General features: G+C 44.5%; 1 protein-coding gene across 1 annotated transcript in view; it reads left to right on the top strand.

Moving 5' to 3' along the window:
- Positions 1-20593, top strand: part of ryr2 (ryanodine receptor 2) — a 225349-nt gene that overhangs the window by 79599 nt on the left and 125157 nt on the right. Inside the window, exons 7-9 of the mRNA XM_022766015.1 lie at positions 3947-4059; positions 6767-6866; positions 8930-9026. Coding sequence (XP_022621736.1) covers positions 3947-4059; positions 6767-6866; positions 8930-9026 — 310 coding nt within the window. The remainder of the gene's footprint in view (positions 1-3946; positions 4060-6766; positions 6867-8929; positions 9027-20593) is intronic.

The raw sequence follows: 20593 nt of genomic DNA on the forward strand, positions 1-20593 counted from the left end.
TCCCTGTGGTGACGGGAGCCATGATGTCCTTGCCTTCTGTGGCCACCACGCAACCCCATAAAAATAGCCTGTTCACTTGAAAGGGGACTCGTCAGGGTCCAAGCCAGACAGCGGGTCAGACAGCGGGTCAGCCATTGTGCAACGGGACCTGACGTTTGACAGGGGCACTGGCTGAAAGGATCGAGGCTGAGGCTCGGGCTGGGAGTTCTGGGGCAGAGGCTGAGTCTTCCTGTGGTGCAATGATGACCTCGCTTTCTGTAGCCACCACACAACCCCGTAAAAATAGCCAGACGAATTCCCTTGAAAGGGGACTCATCAGGGTCCTCCAGGTCTGAGTCAGACAGCAGGTCAGCCATCGTGCAAAGGGACCTGATGTTCGACGGGGGGGGCACTGGCTGGAAGGATCGAGGTCGAGGCTCGGCCTGAGAGTTCTGGGGCTGAGGCTGCTTGGAGAACCAGCGTCTCCGTGACCTGCGTTTCCTCCCAGGGGCTCCCTCCCCTAGATACCTCCCAGGGAAGGCTAGCCGGATTCCCCAAAAAGGAGACGACTCAGGGTCCTCCAGATCTGAGTCAGCCAGCGTGCAAAGGGGCCTGAAGACTGAAGGGGGTGCTGACTGGGAGGATTGAGGCAACCTCATAAAAGCCATGAAACTGCCGTATGCTGCTGGGTCCATATTATGGTCGGTTTGTTCTGTCACAATGCGGGTAAAGCTGGACCCAAATACAGCCAACACAGGGGAATGAGGTGAAAATGTTTATTGACTGAAGAACTTACAAAACGGGTGAACCAACAGAACAGGAAATCGAAGCACGAGGGCACACAAGGAACAACAACCGGAGACACAGGGGATACCACAGCCAACCGAACAGGGAACATAAACAGACCGAGGACAAACCAGACATGAACAGATCAAGGACAAACCAGAGATGAACAGATCGAGGAAAAGCCAGACATGAACAGATCGAGGAAAAACCAGAGATGAAGAGATCAAGGAAAAACCAGAGATGAACACATCAAGGAAAAACCAGAGATGAACAGATCAAGGAAAAACCAGAGATGAACAGACGAACCGACACAGACAAAGGTGAGCACAAAGACTATATATACACAAGGGAGTCAAGGGTGATTGAACACAGGTGAAACACATTAGGGCAGGGCAGACAATCACCACACAGAGAAACAGGACCAAGACAGGAAGTAAAAACATTAAGACACACAAGGAAACCAACTACAAAATAAAACAGGAAGTGACAAAAGTCCAAACAAACTAACAAAAAGTGTCTGCCATTGCAAACCATGACAGTAGTAGCTTTAACTGTTATACACTGTAACTGTGCATGAGTTCACCTAAATGAGCACATTTAGTAATGAAAATAATACATGGGACATAGACACATAGTGCCAACAACTTATGTCTTATGGCAGCTGGGGACACACTTACTGAAACACACAGAAAACACAGTCTGTTACAACAATAACAACACACAGTGACATGTTGCTACCACGCCGAAAGCTATGGACTAACCTTACTCTGTGCTGACTGGGGCTGCGATGTGTTGTTTTTCTTCAGAGTGAGGGTCACACTAACATAATATGCTGGTGTGGAGTGGAACTTAAACAAAATGTGTCATTATATTCCCAGGAATCATGAGTAATATCCACAAGCTAACAGGCTAATAAACACTCTACTACTCTCTACTAAACAGTCTACTGTCTGATTCAGAAACTCCCAAATGGTATGGCATTTTTGGCATATAGGCCACAGTTTAGCATGTATGAGAAGAATCAAGGACTGAAGTCTGTACCAGTGCTGGTATCAGCAGCAGCTGAGTTCAGTTGAGTTGAGTACACAGGTTAGTACAGGGTTCTAGTACTGAACAGTCTCACCAGCGAGCACATACAGTAAACCCAGAGGGTAAAACATGATTCAGTCACCACCTGCACTGTTAAAGCTGATCTTTGTCTCACAGTACTCACATGAATTTGTAACACTATTTAAGTTTGCGATACTTTCATTTACAGTACATGGTTGACAGTTAGTTTGGTAAGATATAAAAGCAGAGTCAGTGGGAGGAGGTGAACGGTTTTGTCATGTCGGACAAACAACAAACCCTGGATCACCAGTAACATCAAAACCCTCCTCAACCAGATAAAGGAGGCCTTCAGGGATGGAGACTGGGAGAAGCTCAGGTGTGTGCAACATGAGCTGAAGAGAAGATTAAAGCAGGTGGAGGACTACAAAAAGAAAGTAGAGAGGAAGCTGCAGTACAACAACACCAGAGAGGTGTGGAAGGGGATGACGACCATTACTGGCTATAAAGAGAAGAACAGCCAGGCAACATCAGGTGATGTGGACAAGGCCAATGAGTTCAACCTGCTCTACAACAGGTTTGACACAGCTTCATCTGTTCTCTTTTCCACTGCTTCAGCTGCAGCTTCTCCTACGGCATCTCCTTCACAACCTGACACTGCAGCTGCAACTCCCTACACACTGGGGTCAAGTCTCCTGTCCTCTACAGCAAAGGAGGTGAGGGCGGAGCTCAAGAGGCTACGTCCTGGAAAGGCAGCAGGCCTCGATGCTGTGTGTCCAATGCTGTGCAGCCCAGCTGGCTGAGCCTCTCCAGAGGATCTTCAACTGAAGTCTACAAACAGGAAGGGAAAACATCATGTCTTGTTCCGGTCCCTAAAGTAGGGCGACCATCTGAGATAAATGACTACAGACCGGTGGCCCTCACATCACAAATCATGAAGACCCTGAAGCGGCTGCTTCTCCACATTCTGAGGCCACAGGGTGAACACGCACTAGTCCCCCTACCATTCACCTACAAGGAACATATTGGAGTGGATGATGCCGTCCTTTACATGCTCCACCACGCTCATTCTTACTTGGATGAGCCAGGTGGTTACATGAGGATTATGTTCTTCAAATTTTTTTGTTTTTCATGCTCCGCTTTCAAACTGTATTTTTGTTTCTCTAATTGAAATGTCCAGATACCACAAGGGAGGGGAGAGAACATGTCTAGTTCACCAAGGAAATACAGCTCAGTAAATACTCATAAGATGTTAGCTAACTCAGAGATGAACTTTTGAAAACCTGCCACGGAGCAAAACAATTTGACTGAATGACAAATGGTGATATTAGTGCAGTTAGAGACTACATGCCTTAAGCATCTGATGACGTGATAATTGATAGAAGTAACCTATAGAGCTTATTGTTAACATTGGTATAGTATAGAAATCACCTCAAACATCTCTCTTTGTAGTCTACAGATGCTGTTAAGGGGATTTAAAATTACAAGTGTGATATGATGATATGATTTTTAAGGAGATGGGGTCAACTCTAGCTGGATGTGATTTGGGCATGAGGAGGCAGAGCTCAGCTGGAAACATAAGAAAAAAACAATATTCAGAGATGAAAAAATATTGTTTAAATTAAGTACAGACAGCTTTATCATTCAGAAAAATCTTCATCATGTCAGACCTTCAACAAATTAAGTTAAGTCTGAATAGGGCAAAGGCTAAAGTTAACCTGATTCCATTAGCTTTAGTAGTTCCATCCTGGTACAGTTTGGTATTTTAACTCAGGATTACAGTATATCCATGTCTTTCCTGGAAGAAAGCTGTGTACCTTCACTTTTCAACAAGGTCAAAACAGTATGACACTATAGAGTACACAGTCTCCTCTGTTCTTGTACTTGACCTGCTTCTGTAAAGATGATGCAAATTACAGTACAAGCAGAACAGCTGCAAAATATAGGCTGCCAAACCGGTGGTAGGTAGTATCACAGGAGTTCATCTTGGTGTATGAGCCTGTGAGTCATGCATACATTTCTATTTTCTGAGCTGTGTTTGTGTGTGTGTGTGTGTGTGTGTGTGTGTGTGTGTGTGTGTGTGTGTGTGTGTGTGTGTGTGTGTGTGTGTGTATTTTTCCTTGTGTGTGTGTAGGCGAGGCTTGCTGGTGGACCATCCATCCAGCATCCAAGCAGCGTTCAGAGGGAGAGAAGGTTAGAGTGGGAGATGATCTCATCCTGGTCAGCGTCTCCTCTGAAAGATATCTGGTTAGTAGAGGCTGTGTGTGGGAATATGTGTGAGGAGAGAGGGGTGGGAGGGTATGCTAAAATGTTTTCTTGATTTGTTTGTTTGGCCTCCTTCCTTATCACTATTTTCCTTCACCCCTTCATTCCATTCTTCTCTCCTTCTTACTGTGTATTTCGTCCTTCACTCCTTAATCATCATCCCTCTTAGTAAAACTGATCAAAAGTGGACAAAACTTAATCAAGTATGATAAAAAGGTAAAAAGCAACCAATCATACACTGTACTTACACATAGAAGCCAGTGGGATAATCATTGGATGAACTACCAATCAACATCCATAGTGTGGCACATTAGAGCCTTCTCTGTAGTTGGGTTATCTCTCAATGTAGAAAAAAGTTGCCGTCATTATTCATTCCTGATATAGATTTTACACTTTATGTAATCTACAGTATTACAGCTGTAGGCCCTGTGAGAAAATGAGGGGTTATATAAAGGTACTTTATAAAAGAGGAAAGACCTAATAATATAAGAAATTAAGTGGAATTAAGATTATTTTCATAACACTTAATAAGGTTGTTTTCACAATAATTAAAGGAGACACACTGAATATTAATAAATTAATGGAGATTTCAGTTAAAAAGAATAAGTGCATTTTAAGTTCATTTTGAAGATAAATAGTTAAATATCACGAGATCTGCCTTTAGAGAATTCATGTGGCTTTGTTCTATTGTTTTATTGGTTTGCTGCGTAGTCTGTTGGATTCACCTGTGATGATTGCAGGAGAATGCGGAAAAAAAGGGGGGAGTGAAAAAAAAAGGAAAAGGGTACACGGCAGGAGGCAGCAGCTAAGCTAGCACCGAGAGGAGCACAATGTAATGTATCTCGAGTATTGAGAAAAATTATAAACACTACCGCACTGTTCCTCATTAACTGAGAGTTTATTGAGGCTAGTATTAGTGTGTGTGTGGGTGTTTCGTCAACGTGAAGTTAAAGGACAACTTGTCGGACGGAAGGAGGAAGACTTCGCCGTCGCGGTCGTCTGGTGCCCGCCGAAGATTTTTCCAGCTGAACTGTGAGTTTGCCTGGTGGCACTTTGGGGGTGTGGAGCAGAGGATTTCTCCAGCTGAGCTGTGAATTTGCCTGGCTGTTTTTCTGCGGGAAGAGCGGAGGATTTCGTCAGCTGAGCAGTGAGTCGGACTAGCTGCGCGGTTTTCGCTGGGAGGAGAGGACTTCTTCGTCTGAACTGTGAGCCTGCTGTGTGGTTTCTCTCGTGGGAAGAGCGGATGTTCATCGGCCGCAACGCACCCGAGCATCAAACAGGCCTGCAACAGGGGTTTCTGTTAGCGTGAGTGTGTGTGTGAGTGTGCGTGTGTGGGCCCACGTTAGTGTATAGTATTTTCAGTTATTGAGTATCAGTTATTGAGTATTAAACCATTAAGGTATTTGGTTATACATTTGTGATGAACAATTGAGGGGTATTTTTTAGTATTGCTCAGTAAAGTACTGTTGAGTTAGTCCAGAGGTTATTATTTATTTCTTTTCAGGGGGGTATAAGGTGTGTTTTGGAGACACTATATATAACTTTGTTTGTTTGTTTCATTTTAATTTAAAGGGTAAATATTTGTATTGCCGCAAAACCTTAAGTAAACTACATTTGTTTAATTTTATAACGTTGTCTGGTGTCGGTTAATAAGTTAGAACAAGTGCATTGGTTTGAATTATTTTTGAATATCAGTAACAGTAATATCAGATTACTTAAAATAGGTAAACCTTCGGGTAGCTACCTTAACACCAAACAAACCCAAAATCACCCCATTAGTCTAGGGTACAGTGGGGTGCTACACAGCCATGCATCAGTAAACTGAAATGTATTGCTATTTGTTAAAAAAAAAAAAAACACCACATGTGCTTGGAAACAGTTTGGTTCCTCTCTCTAAGCACCTCCAGGAATCTCCTCTCTACTTGTCTTCTCAGTCAGTTTCCATGTGATGGGCTGAAGGACAGAGGAGCCATGACATGAGGATGAATAATTATCAGAATGAAAAGCAGCAGCTTTTCTCACATGTGGGGATTCTCCTGATGATGCCTTTATTTGCTACAGCTATGTAATCTTAACCCCAAGTTTCATAATCTTTGATTTAGTTCTCAGGAAAGACCTCAGACAGTTTATCTACATATAGTATATGCACATTTGCCTGCTTGTACCTGTTTGCATAATATGCTGGGCTCTATTATTCCTGAATATTCATTTGTACTTATCAAAAGTTTGGGCACCCTTATAGCCTAAATAGGGTCTATATGGAAGAGTCATCAGAAGAAAACCTTACCTGCATCATCACAAAAGTCAACATCTAAGTTTACTGAGCACTGACTTAGTAGGGTGTACAAACTTCTGTAAAACTAAGTAACAGAGCATTAACATTTGAATGTTGCTTGAGGAGTTGTAATTACCTCTTTTCTAGCTGTAGCCCTTCTTTCAAGGGCTCTTTCTCTGTCCTCTCTCTCTGTACCACCATTTCTTTCTTCTGACTGTATCACTCACTTTGAAGATGCTACCATGCAGTTGGTTTATACATCTGGAGCACTTCAGTCTCTGCTGCTCCCAGTGGCCACAGTAGACCTGTCTCTCTGACCTGCTGAATACAGGATTTAGATCGAGGACCATCCTCAGTGTTCGTGTGTGTTTCAGTCCAGTGTGTCATTAAATTGTTGTCTCTGTCTTCCTTCAGCATCTGTCCTATGGCAATGGCAGTCTCCATGTAGATGCAGCTTTCCAGCAGACTCTGTGGAGCGTGGCTCCCATCTGTTCTGGCAGTGAAGTAGCACAAGGTACTGTCTTCCTTTGTGTCTCTCTTTTTTCTCTCTGCTTATATTGTGCTTTTTGCTATCTTACTTTCTGGTTTCTTCTTGCTTCCTCTTATTTTTGGACACATTTGTGAAATTTAATTTAAATATCAGGACAAATGGATGCATGTTTGCATGTTCACACACTTAATGATATTCAGAAGGAACAGCTGATCTAGTGGTGTTCAGTGTTCAGGTGAAGTAAGAACTAACTTTGTTGTACAGTGAATCATCTTTGACATGCTGTGTAATAATTCTAATTTACATTTTAACTCTGTACAGTGTGTATTACATTATAATCTTGTGGAACTGTGTCACCATTTCACCATTTTGCAGATATGAGCAGCTCCTCAATTCCCTTTCTGGAATGCATCGTTGGACAATAGGTTATATCAAGAGCACACATAAAAATGTATACAGATGCAATATGTACAGTTGAAACCAGAAGTTTACATACACTGTATAAAAAGACACATGACCTTTTTTTCTCACTGTCTGACATTAAAACAGACTAAACTTTTCCTGTTTTAGGTCAGTTAGGATTACCAAAATTATTTATATTTGCTAAATACCAGAATAATGAGAGAGAGAATTTTTTAGACAATTTTTTATTACTTTCTTCAAAGTCAAAAGTTTGCATACATTTCATTAGTATTTAGTAGCATTGCCTTTAAACTGTATGACTTGGGTCAAACGTTTTGGGTATCCTTCCACAAGCTTCTCACAATAGTTTCCTGGAATTTTGGCCCATTCCTCCTGACAGAACTGGTGTAACTGAGTCAGATTTGTAGGCCGCCTTGCTCACACACGCCTTTTCAGCTCTGCCCACAAATTTTCTATAGGATTGAGATCAGGGCTTTGTGATGGCCACTCCAAAACATTGACTTTGTTGTCCTTAAGACACTTTGTAACTAATTTGGCATTATGCTTAGGGTCATTGTCCATTTAGAAGACCCATTTGCACCCAAGCTATAATTTCATGGCTGATGTCTTGAGATGTTGCTTCAATATTTCTGCATAATGTTCTTTCCTCATGATGCCATCTATTTTGTGAAGTGCACCAATCCCTCCTGCAGCAAAACACCCCCACAACATGATGCTGGCTGGACATTCCCATGGTGTTTATACTTGTGTATAATTGTTTGAACAGATGAACGTGGCACCTTCAGGCATCTGGAAATTGTACCCAAGGATAAACCAGACTTGTGGAAGTCCACAATTCTCTTCCTGATATATTGGCTGATTTCTTTTGATTTTCCCATGATGTCACACAAGGAAGCAGTGTGTTTGAGGTGTGCCTTAAAAAACATCCACAGGTGTGCCTGTAATTAACTCAAATGTTGTCATTTAACCTATGAGAAGCTTCCAAAGCCATGACATCATCATCTGGGCTTTCCCAAATTGTTTAAAGGCATAGTAATCTTAGTGTATGTAAACTTCTGACTTTGAAGAAAGTAATAAAAGATTATCCAAAAAATTATCTCTCTCATTATTCTGGCATTTAGCAAATATAAATAATTTAGGTTAATCCTAACTGACCTAAAACAGGAAAAGTTTAGTCTGATTTAATGTCAGACAGTGAGAAAAAAAGGTTTTATACAATGTATGTAAACTTCTGGTTCCAACTGTACATAGTGTACAATTGGGACACTGCAGATGTCTCTGGATACTGACGTGGTCTGTCAGGGACTACAGTTCCCATAGTGTCAGGTCTGCTGGTCTTAATATATCTGAACAGGTGGGTTTTAAAAGTGCAAATCCTTGTCATAATACCATAATTACCTACTGATGCCCTCCTACCACATCAGAAGTCAGGGTTCATCGGAACACTCACATGAGTTGCAAAATGACCACGGCTTGTGCAGAGTAGGGGGCTAAAGGCTACAAATTATCTGGAGTATAATTCAGTCCCATCGTTGGTTCTATCTATCCTCCTCTTTCCTCTTTCTCCTTTGCCTCACCTTCTTTTTTTATTTAATCTCTCTCTTTCTTGTTTTTTTTCTCCAATGTCACTCTCCCTCTTCTCCCTCTATACTCTCTGTCTGCAGGTTTCCTGATAGGAGGGGATGTCCTGCGTCTCCTTCATGGTCACATGGACGAGTGTCTAACTGTTCCATCTGGGGAACATGGAGACGAGCAGAGGAGGTACTAGTGAATACAAGACTGTCATTTAATTAACAATATTCACTCCTCTGGTTTTATATGAAGTAGTTTACCAGCACTGATTCTATATAAAAGTGTTGATCAGATTACAGAGTTATACACATTCATAAAGATCCAGTACCAGCACCTGGAGGCTACAGTATATAATCCTTCAATATCAACATGTTTTGCAGAAACATGATTTTGTCTTGGTGCAAGTTGAAACTAAATACAATGTAAAGCCAAATATTTTTCTTTCTATTTTTACAAGCCATATTCATAGATGAGTTTAGGTTATGGATTGAAAATGGTTCAGTTTAGTCTGGCTCTTTTTGGGCTACCTCCCTACAGAAAGCCCAGCATCTTTGATCCTGGATAACTGGTGCCTTTAATAGTTCCTCCTGTCTACACTGTAAAGTGATCCCTAACATGATTCTAGTGTATGAGTTAGGGGACACGAGTCCTTGTTCTGTGCAAAAATGAATTCTTACAGGAAAATGCTCAAATGTAATTTTGAAACAAATTCTAATATCTAAATAGTAGGTTAAGGCTTTTTTCAGTAGTCTGGCTGAGTATGGAAAATAGATTGATTGTCCATAAATAGATTAAACATACTGTACATGCACATTCGATATAAGCAGGTCAACAATCCAAAAACCTCAGCTGGGCATTAGGAGGGTGGGTGGAGCTGCAGCAACAAACAGTGTTGGCATGAATTTAGCAGAGACAGTGAAAACCATCAGGTTCTAAAGGTTGCTTAGAACACTCACTTGACTAATCCAGGAGCCGACTGTCAACAATGAATCAATGATGCTGACGCCATTTTTTGGTATTGGGGGTGGATTGTAGAGATGGAAAGGACATGGTAAGGACAGCATTGTGGGTGGGGGATAAGTGGTGTCGTATACCCCCTCCTCTAATGAGGATATAGATGGCCTGCTTCACTCCTCTTTCAAACCTCCTTTACTCCATGACCAGAATATGTACATAACTGTCATCGAAGGAGTGTCCCTTATCATTAGATTAGATTAGATTAGATTAACTTTGTTAATCCCACAACTGGGAAATTCATTTACCACAGCAGAAAAATAAACATCTATAGAATAAACATCTATGGAAATATACATCAAAAATACACCAAATATACACTAATAAATACAATATACACAATACACACGATATGTACATGAAAAAGTGCAAGTTTGCACATGGTCAGGAAGAGCAGGAGTTGTGGAGTCTGACAGCTGCTGGAATGAAGGACCTGCGGAACCTCTCCTTCTTACAGCGAGGATGTAAAAGTCTGCTGCTGAAGAAGCTACTCAGAGACCCTACAGTGTCATGCAGAGGGTGAGAGTTATTGTTCATGATGGATGTCAGCTTAGCTAACATCCTCCTGTCACCTACTTCCTCAATGGAGTCTAGGGGGCAGCCCAGGACAGAGCTCGCTTTCCGGATCAGTTTGTTGAGCTTCTGCCTATCCCTGTCAGTGCTGCCCCCTCTCCAGCAGACCACAGCGAAGTAGATGGCTGAGGCCACCACAGAGTCGTAGAAGGTCCTGAGGAGAGCCCCACACACGCCAAAGGACCTCAGTCTCCTCAGCAGGTGAAGGCGACTCTGACCCTTCTTGTAGAGAGCGTGGGTGTTGGTGGACCAGTCCAGTTTGTTGTTTAGGTGAACCCCCAGGAACTTGTAGTTCTCCACCACCTCGATGTCCAGTCCCTGGATGTTCACTGGTGTGAAGTGGGATGTCTTCCGCCTGGGGTTCACAATCATCTCCTTTGTTTTGCTGGCATTAAGCTGAAGCTGGTTGATCTTGCACCAGCTGACAAAGTCCCTGATGACTGTCCTGTATTCCAGTTCATTTCCCTCCGAAACACACCCAACAATGGCTGTGTTGTCAGAGAACTTCTGGACATGGCAGTGTGTGGTGTTGTGTGTGAAGTCCGAGGTATACAGGGTGAAGAGAAAAGGGCAGAGCACCGTACCCTGGGGGGCACCTGTACTGCAGAGCACTACATCAGACACACTGTGACGAAGCCTCACGTACTGTGGTCTGTTGGTGAGGTAGTCTATCATCCATGCAGCCAGATAATGGTCCACTCCCACACTTTCCAACTTCACTCTGAGCAGTGGCGGCAGGATCGTGTTGAAAGCACTAGAAAAGTCAAAAAACATGACCCTCACAGTGCTCCCACTGTCCTCCAGGTGTAGCAGTGATCTATGCAGTAGGTAGATCACTGCATTATCCACCCCAATACCAGGCCGTTAAGCAAACTGCAGGGGGTCTAGCTGTGTGCTCACCAGTGGTTTCAGGGGACTCAGGATGATCCTCTCCAAAGTCTTCATCAGGTGAGAGGTCAAGACAACAGGCCTGAAATGGTTAGGCTCCTTGGGGTGCTCGGTTTTAGGTACCGGGACCACACAGGAGGTCTTCCACAGGACCGGTACTTTCTCCAGGCTCAGGCTCAGGTTAAACAAGTGCATGAGCACACCACAGAGCTGATCTGCACAGTCCTTCCATCCTCTCCTTCCATCCGGGCCTGGGGCCTTCCTTGTCTTGATCTTCTTAAGTTGACACTTCACCTGATCAACTGTTATGGAGAAGGGGGTGGAAGATGACTGAGGTGAGGATATGGGGGTGGTGGGGGGTGAGAGGGGGCAGTTGTACTGGTGGGGAGGGGAGGGCTGGAGGTGAATGGGAGTTGAAAGTAGAGGGTTGAGGAGAGGAGGGGGAGCTGGCCCAGGGAGGTGTGAAGAGGGTGCAGGGCAGGTAAGGGGGGAGGGGGCAGAATCAAATCTGTTGAAGAACAGATTCAGTTCATTGGCCCAGTTCTTGTCGCCGCAGCTCAGGTCTCTCCTCACTCCTTTTCCGTGGCCAGAGATGTTCTGCAGTCCACTCCAGACATCTCTGGTGTTATTCTGCACTAGCCGCTCTTCCAGTTTCTGTCTGTAACAGTCCTTCCCTTTCCTGTTTTTCTGTTTGAGTTCCTTCTGGACTCTGCGCACTCCTCCTTGTCCCCCGATCTAAAGACCCTCTTCTTCTCGTTCAGCAGGGCATTAATCTCGGAGGTCTCCCAGGGTTTATTGTTGGCGAATCAGCGTACTGACTTGGAGGGCTCAGTGTTCTCCACACAGAAATTAATATAGTCTGTGATGCAGTGGGTCATGGTGTCGATGTCGCCATCGTGGGGGCTGCAGAGTGCTTCCCAGTCTGTCATTTCAAAGCAATCTCTGAGTCTGACACTGGTCTCCTCGGACCACACCTTCACAGAGCTCTTCTCAGGTGGTTGTTTATTCACCAGAGGGGTGTAGTCTGTGATCAGATGGACAAGGTTGTGACCTGAGCGTCCCTGAGGGGGGAGGGGGGATGAGGTGTATGCATTCCTGATATTAGCATACAACAAGCCCAAAGTTTTATTGTCTCTGGTGTGACAATCCACATACTGGGGGAAGGGAGGAAGAGCAGAGGACAGGGATGTGTGGTTGAAGTCCCCAGAGATGAGGAGGAGGGAATGGGGGTGCTGGTTTAGGAGTTGAGAGACAACACTATGGATCTGGTCTGTGGCTGCAGCGAAGACGGCCGAGGGGGGGATGTACACAGACACCGCAATGACATGTGAAAACTCTCTCGGGAGCAGGTACGGCCGCATGCTAACCGCTAGCAGCTCCAAGTCTCTAGTGCAGAGTTGTTCCTTGACACTGATGTGTCCAGGGTGGCACCATCTCTCATTAACAAACACAGCAATCCCTCCTCCCTTCTTCTTTCCGCACTCCGTGGTTTTCCTGTCCGCCTGTACCAGTTGAAATCCGTCCAGTGTGACATGTGAGTCGGGAGAAAGTTCACTCAGCCACGTCTCCGTGAAGCACATGATGCTACACTTGCGAAACTCTCTCTGAAGACGGGTTCAGGTGTAGGTAAACTGCTGAGTCTTGGTCTAAGCTTTGCCCCTTCCACAGTTATTACTAGGGACAGGAACTGATAAGATATTATTGATATCAATGTCATTATTGATTCTGCTTATCGGTCTGATTTTTTAGTAGGCCTACACAGGTTTTTGCCACCTGATTTAGCTTTGGTTATACAATGTGAACATAAGCCTATATATTATGAATGGAGTATAGATTTATCAGCTCCATCCTTTTAGAAATGTCAAATATAAAATATTGTGTTAATTATGGCTTTGCTGAATACATGGTGGTTATTGTTTACTGAGAGATGTGCATCCATATTGCCCAGTATGCCCAGCAAATCAACAATTTAAATTCAATATTTAATTGATAGTCAATGTCAGTCCATCTTGCATCAGTCCAGAGTTGTAACGACACCATGACTGAGAGACTAGATAATCATTGTGTAGTTTTAAAATGACGTGCTCCATATACAGCGGGGAAAAATAAGTATTGAACGCGTCAACATTTTTCTCAGTAAATATATTTCTAATATTGACATGAAATTGTCACCAGATGTCGGTAACAACCAAAGTAATCCACACATACAAAGAAATCAAAACATGTCCATAAATTAAGTTATGTGTAATAAAGTGTAATGACACAGGGAAAAGTATTGAAAACACTTACTGAAATTTATTTAATACTTAGTAGAAAAGCCTTTGTTGGTAATGACAGCTTCAAGATGCCTCCTGTATGGAGAAACTAGTGGCATGCATTGCTCAGGTGTGATTTTGGCCCATTCTTCCACACAAACTGTCTTCAAATCTTGAAGGTTACCAGGGCCTCTTCTATGAACTCTTATCTTCAGTTCTTTCCATAGATTTTCAATTGGATTCAAGTCAGGTGATTGATTGGGCCATTCTAGCAGCTTTATTTTCTTTCTCTGAAACCAATTGAGAGTTTCCTTGCCTGTGTGTTTGGGATCATTGTCTTGCTGAAATATCCACCCTTGTTTCATCTTCAGCATCCTGGTAGATGGCAGCAGATTCTTATCAAGAATGTCTCGGGACATTTCACCATTCATCCTTCCTTCAATTATATGAAGTCTGCCAGTACCATATGTTGAAAAACAGCCCCACACCATGATGTTCCCATCTCCAAACTTCACTGTTGGTATAGTGTTTTTGGGGTGATGTGCAGTGCCATTTCTCCTCCAAACATGATGTGTGCTATGACATCCAAAGAGTTCAATTTTGGTCACATCTGACCAGACTATATTCTCCCAGCATTTCATAGGCTTGTCCAAATGTTGTGCAGCAAACTTTAAACGAGCTTCAAAATGCTTTTTCTACAACAATGGAGTCTTCGCGGTGAGTGTGCATAGAGGCCATGGCGGTTGAGTGCATTACTTACGTTTTCTTTGAATTCCTGCTAATTCCAGGTCTTTCTGAAGCTCTCCGCGAGTGGTCCTTGGCTCTTGGACAACTGTTCTGATTATTCTTTTGACTATTCTGTCAGAAATCTTGCGAGGAGCACCTGGTCGTGGTCGGGTGAAATGATGTTCTTTCCACTTCCAGATAATGGCCCCAACGGTGCTCACTGCTCACATTCAGAAGTTTAGAAATACGTCTGTAATCAATGCCATCAGTATGTTTTGCAACAATAAGGTTGCGAAGGTCTTGAAAGAGCTCTTTGCTTTTACCCATCATGAGATGCCCATTGTGTGACACCTCGGTCATGAGAAACCTTTTTATAGGCCATCAATTAGGACTAAACCAGCTGATATTAATTTGCACTGATAGGGGGCAGGATTGCTTTTTAATACGGACAGATTTCAGCTGGTGTCTTGGCTTTCCATGCCTTTTTGCACCTCCTTTTCTTCATGTGTTCAATACTTATTCTCTGTGTCATTTCACTTTATTACACATAACTTAATTTATGGACATATATGTTTTGATTTCTTTGTATGTGTGGATTACTTGGGTTGTTACCGACATCTGGTGACAATTTCATGTCAATAGCCCCATCAGAAATATATTTACTGAGAAAAATGTTGATGCGTTCAATACTTATTTTGCCCGCTGTATAATCTGGACTGGTCCCCACAGAGTTCTGCTGGAAAGCACCAGTTCTATTTCATCCTTCCTGACCGCCAGAGGGGGTGCTTTAAGTACTGAATCTTCCGTCTCGCGTATGTGCAGGTCGAGTATTTAATATCAACAATGTCACCTGTGACCCCAGATGACCCGAGAGAGGGTAAATCTTCCGATGTATCAGAGAATCAGATCCTTTTCATATTTTCACTTTGTAGGTTCACTGCTGTGGTGGCTTTACCTGAAGCTAATTTTCTCAATCTTAAAATACATTCATCGCCGGTAGCCTTGTGACCACGCCTGAGCTGCGGAATACTCGCCCTCCGAGATACTGCGACGAGTTGTCCCTCTGTCATGAGGGAACGCGGCTGTCTGCCGTTTGTGTTCAGCGTTGTATAGACGTTGGCCCTCGCGCTGTTCGTATCAGCCTGTTAAGCTTACTTTCAATTTTGTTCCGCCGTTTGGTAAGTATTTGCTCGTGTTGAGCTGACTGACTAAGTTAACAGGTCTTTATTGGAATGCTATGGAGGAGGGCAGTGCTCCCACCACCACTCCTTGTGTATGATAATCTTTAAGTTGTGTTTGTAGAAATTAAGCGGCAGATGATTTTGTTTTGTGGTGTGTTTATGGGTGGATAGTACCTTTGCTCAGCCTAATATTTACTTTGGTTGTTAATTTTTGTTTGTGAAGACAGTGCTCTCGCTGGCAAGAAGGGTCTTGGCTAAAATAAACAAAGAAAAATAAATAATAGATAAAAGCAACACTGGGCCTTGTGTTTTGGTTGTTTATATCTGTCGGTGAGGGCTGTGTATTCGCTCCCCGCTCCCAACTCGCTCTGGGTTTGTGCCTGCTTTTGGTAACAGTGCTCTGGCTGGAGTTGACCTGTTGAGTGTTGTAACCAGTGTTGTGCCAGTTCACAAAAATAAAAAAATAAGTAGTTCAAAGTTCAGTTCATACACATGAAAATGAACTAGTTCACATTCATAGTTCATTTTTTAAAAATTTGGAACTAAGTTCACCGAGCTAAAACTATCGTAAAACATGAGCTCATGTTCACGTTCATCATTTGTTCAGTTCAGCGTTCACTAAAAATATGAACGTGTTCAATGAACGCTGTTCAGCCAACCAGGCTGGTGGAGGTGGAGCAATCACTTGGTGAGAAGAGTGTCCCCTCCAAAAAACAGTTGCTTCCAGCTCAACCTACCTGTCGCAGGCGAAGCTGCCCCCTCTAGGAAGAGGGCTAAAACTCAGGTGGAGCCGCTATCAGTGGAGCTGGCTCAGATGAAGTCTCTTCTCCTGACTATGGGTTCTGGTGTTCAGACAGGATGTGGAGACACCTGCTCAGCCCTTGCCTGAATCATTCCCTGATGAAGATGTTGTCTCGGTAGCGGCCTCTGCCACCTTCTTTCAAGATGATGGTGGGGAGGATGTGTCCCATGTTTCGGCGCCGGGCTCTCGCTTCTTGGACCAGAGCTCCATGAATGACACTGGGTTCAGCTCTATGAGGACTATCGTCTGCATGGCCCTAGCTTGTCTGCAGCTGGACATGCCATCTGAACCGGCACCTTTTTTTGACACATTGTTCCTCCCTCAGGAGTATTTGAGGGAGCTGCATGCATGCTGGGAGGACACTAGAAGGCACTCCCATCTTTCTTCAGACGGCTGATCCTTGGCTGCAATGCAAGATGCAGCAAAGTTGGCTCCACCGCTGTAGAGCCACTGGAGTGTACCATCCAGGCTGGAAAGACCAGACGACAGCTCTCGGGTCTCCACAGAGCTGTGTTCCTTCCTGGCAGGCTGTCCCCAAGACCTCCAGGGGTCACAGGGCCCGGGATTGTGGCTTTGTGGTCGGTCGTTGGTTATTTTTCCCAGCAGTAGCTCAGATGCTGGGCTGCTCACTTCTGACCCCTGGGTAATTTCCACCTTGGCCCACGTGTAAAAGATACAATTCTGACGCCGTCCCCCAGCTTCCAAACAGGTCAGGAAGACCATCATCCAGGACCCAGCAAGGCTTTGACCCTGAACCAGGATCTTTCCACCCTTCTGGCCAAGGGCACAATAGAACCAGTAGATCCCCTGTCACACCCCCAGGTTCTACTCAACTTATTTTCTGGGGAAGAAGATGGGCAGGTTTCGCCGGTCCTTGATTTAAGGGGGCTAAACAAGTTCCTCAAGATACTGATATTCCACATGGTGGTGCAACAGACATGCTTCGAACTGTTGACCCAGGGGTATCGTTCACGTCACACATCAACTTGAAGGACACAGGCAGTTTTTACGTTTTGCCTTCCTGGCCATTGTCAGTTCTGTGTGCTTGCGTTTGGTCTCTCCCTCTCCCCCAGGGTTTTCACCAGGTGCTTGGCAGCGGCTCTCTTGCGCCTGCAGCCATGGGGCATGAAAATTCTGCCATGCCTTGATGACTGCTGATCTGTGTACCATCCAGGGCTCAGGCGGCCAAAGACACAGCTCTCCTCTCTGGCGTGGACCAGCTGGGTCTCAGTCAATTTCAGGAGAGCTCATTGACTCCCTCTCAGAGCACAATTTTCATAGGTATTACTCTGAAAATCGTCACTATGAGGGTAGGGGTGGGCGATATGACGATATTAGATCGTGAAGGATTACAACGTGAAGACGATCTTTCAAACTGCAGAGATCGTGGGATCGTCTAGGGCACATTCTATAAATTGCAGTTCTATGCTGATGCACCGACACACCAGACGTATTGACGTCGTCAACCTGACCGACCAGTCATAGCGAATTACGGGCAGTGACGCACTTTCCTACCCGCCTCCTTGTTTGTGTGTGTAGCGGTAGCACATGGAGAGCGATGGCTGAAAGCCAAACGGAGTTGGTCGCTAAAAAAAATTCCACCTCCATTATATGGAATTGGTTTGGATTTTCCGCAACTGATCAACCGCAAGCAAATGTAATCTGCAAAGTTTGCACAGAAACCGTTCGCACGTCGGGTGGTAACACAACGAACCAGAATGCTGTTGTTGTTTACCTTAAACTTTACGTTGTTTGCACATGCAGGCAAAACTGCGACTATTTGAAATAAAATCTGTTAAGAAAGGTTCTTTGGTCTAAATTGTCTGTTTTTCTTTTTCCAATTTAAGATCATGATAAAATCGAAATCGTGATTTTATTTTTAAAAAATCGTGATATGATATTTTTGCCATATCGCCCACCCCTATATGAGGGTCTGTCCATCCCATTAGCATGTGGATGACATTTTGTCTACAGCTTCTTGCTTTCTTTCAAAAGGGGCCATATGTCCAGTTCCTGCACCTCTTGGGCGAACTGACAGCGGCCTCAACCATTGTTCCCTTGGGCTTATTGTCTCTGCGCCCTCAGCAAAACTGGCTGAACAGCTTCCACTTGGATGCCAAGTGGCACAAATTCAGGAGGCTGAGAGTGTCAAGGCAGTGCGTCCTCGCTCTGGCCCCATGGAGGGGAAGTCTTATATGGAGAGGGGCGTCCCCATCTCGCAGAGAAACTGTCAACGGATGCCAGCCTCTGGGGTTGGGGTGGAGTGTGGCAGAACAGGACGGTAGAAGGATAATAGTCTGCACAGGAGGGTGCAGGGCATATCAGTGTGCTAGAGCTACGGGCTGTGCACATGGCTCTCAAACACTTCCTGCCATACCTGAAGGGGAAGCATGTACTTGTGTGGTCAGACAACACCTCGACCGAGTACCACATCAACCACCAGGGGGGCACCAAATCAGAATGGGTTGCTGCAGGCATCCCGGGACCTGCTGACAGGGGCAGCCCTGCAGCTGACCAGCTTGCAGGTGATGTACTTGCTGGGGCAGAGGAAACAGGCTGCAGGCTTCCTCTCCCGTCACGAGCCCACACAGGGGGAGTGGCGACTCCATCCAGAGGTGGTGCATGCCATCTGGGGTCTTTTCGGCAGGGCCGAGGTGGGTCTCTTCGCCTCAGAGGCATTGCGACGCACTGTCCCCTCTGGTTCTCCTTGATGGAGAAGACCAGTCCTTTGGGTCAGGACGTGCTGGCGCATGCCTGGCCAAGGAGCCTACTTTCCACCTTTCCAGCTGTTCCTCTGATATTGCCCATACTTCAGAGAGTGCTCCAAGAGGGCCACAGACTTCTGCTGGGGGCCCCCTTCTGGCCAGCAAGCACCTGGTTCCCTCTGCTGCACAGGCTCTGCTGCGGCTCGCTTAGGCATTCCCTGACAGGACAGATCTACTATCCCAGTTAGGGGGTCACATTTGGCATCCCAATCCTTGCCGCCTCTAACTGTGCGTTTGGCCCCTATTGATAGCGCCGGAGCACCTTCCACACTTTACAATATGATAACAGGTGGAAACTCTTTTCACACTGGTTGGTAAGATGGGGCGAGGACCCAGTGCATTGCACTGTACCTATTATTTTGGAGTTTCTGCAGTCCCTCCTAGATGAGGGTCGTTCTCCCTCTACATTGAGGGACTATGTGGCTGCTATTTCATGTCGGCACGCTCGGGTCGGGGAGCCACAGTCTAGTGTCCAATTTCATAAGCTGGGCACAAAGTCTCAGAACAGAGACTGGAAGTAGCAGGCAAGCAAGACACAGACATATAAAGGGACAAGTTTTATCAGACAGACAAGAGGCTAGTTTAGCAGGGCAGACAGACATGAGAGAAATGCACTGTAAGCTAGCACCTTAATGTTAGCCTACTGTGATTAGCTGACATCAAACCTGGAGAGGAGAAAACACATTTACCTGATTGTTGTTCCTGCAATTCACTCTCATTGTATTTTTTTTCTGTTTTGGTCACCAGAAGGATAGTTCCGCTTCATCCTTTCATCAAAGTTGTAAACATTGACACCCCTTTCACCAGAGGGAGATTCAGGGGCCTTGCACATTTTGCGGAGGCCTACACAACTTGCGTAGTGAGTGTATAGGCCTGACCAGCTCTGAAAAACATGCAGGCATCGATGAATAAATGAATTGTCTGCTCTCCTTCACCCTCCAGTTGAAACGATTAGACAGAGTATTCAGCATCTTTTGTGAGGAAATTATAGTGGCCTACAGGGAGAGAGAGTGTCAACTCCCATTACAGAATGAGAACTCTGCTGTGACTCAGATGTAGAGGACTATGAATAATTATATTCTAAGTTATTCCCAAATGGGACAGCGATGTTGTTAAAGAATCCGAGTGAGAAGAACTGTGTTCTCCTCCTGTCATACTGTCTACAAAAGTTTTTCTGTGAGTCATCCATAGTAGCATACTAGACATACTAAGTCAAAGGCAGCTAGATTTCTAGAGCAAAAAGTGACTTCTTGGATGCACAATGATACAGTATGTATGGGTAGGAAAAAGTAAACGTGTCAATACTACAGTGTAGAAATAGAAGAATGTCATGTCATATAATTAGTAATGACACATTTGTTATAATGCACCTTTTTAATAAGTTATTCGTTGATTATACTTTACATTTGAGAATGTGATTCTGCAAAGAAACCAGTTACTAATGTTATAAAATAAATGCAGAGCAAAGTGCAGTATTCGTAGTATAAAGTAGCAGAAAATCAAGTACCTCAGTACAGCACTTACATAAATATACTTGGTTACTTTGCACTGC

Source organism: Seriola dumerili, unplaced genomic scaffold (assembly GCF_002260705.1).
Source record: "Seriola dumerili isolate Sdu_G_001 unplaced genomic scaffold, Sdu_1.0 BDQW01000807.1, whole genome shotgun sequence".
Lineage (NCBI taxonomy): Eukaryota > Metazoa > Chordata > Actinopteri > Carangiformes > Carangidae > Seriola > Seriola dumerili.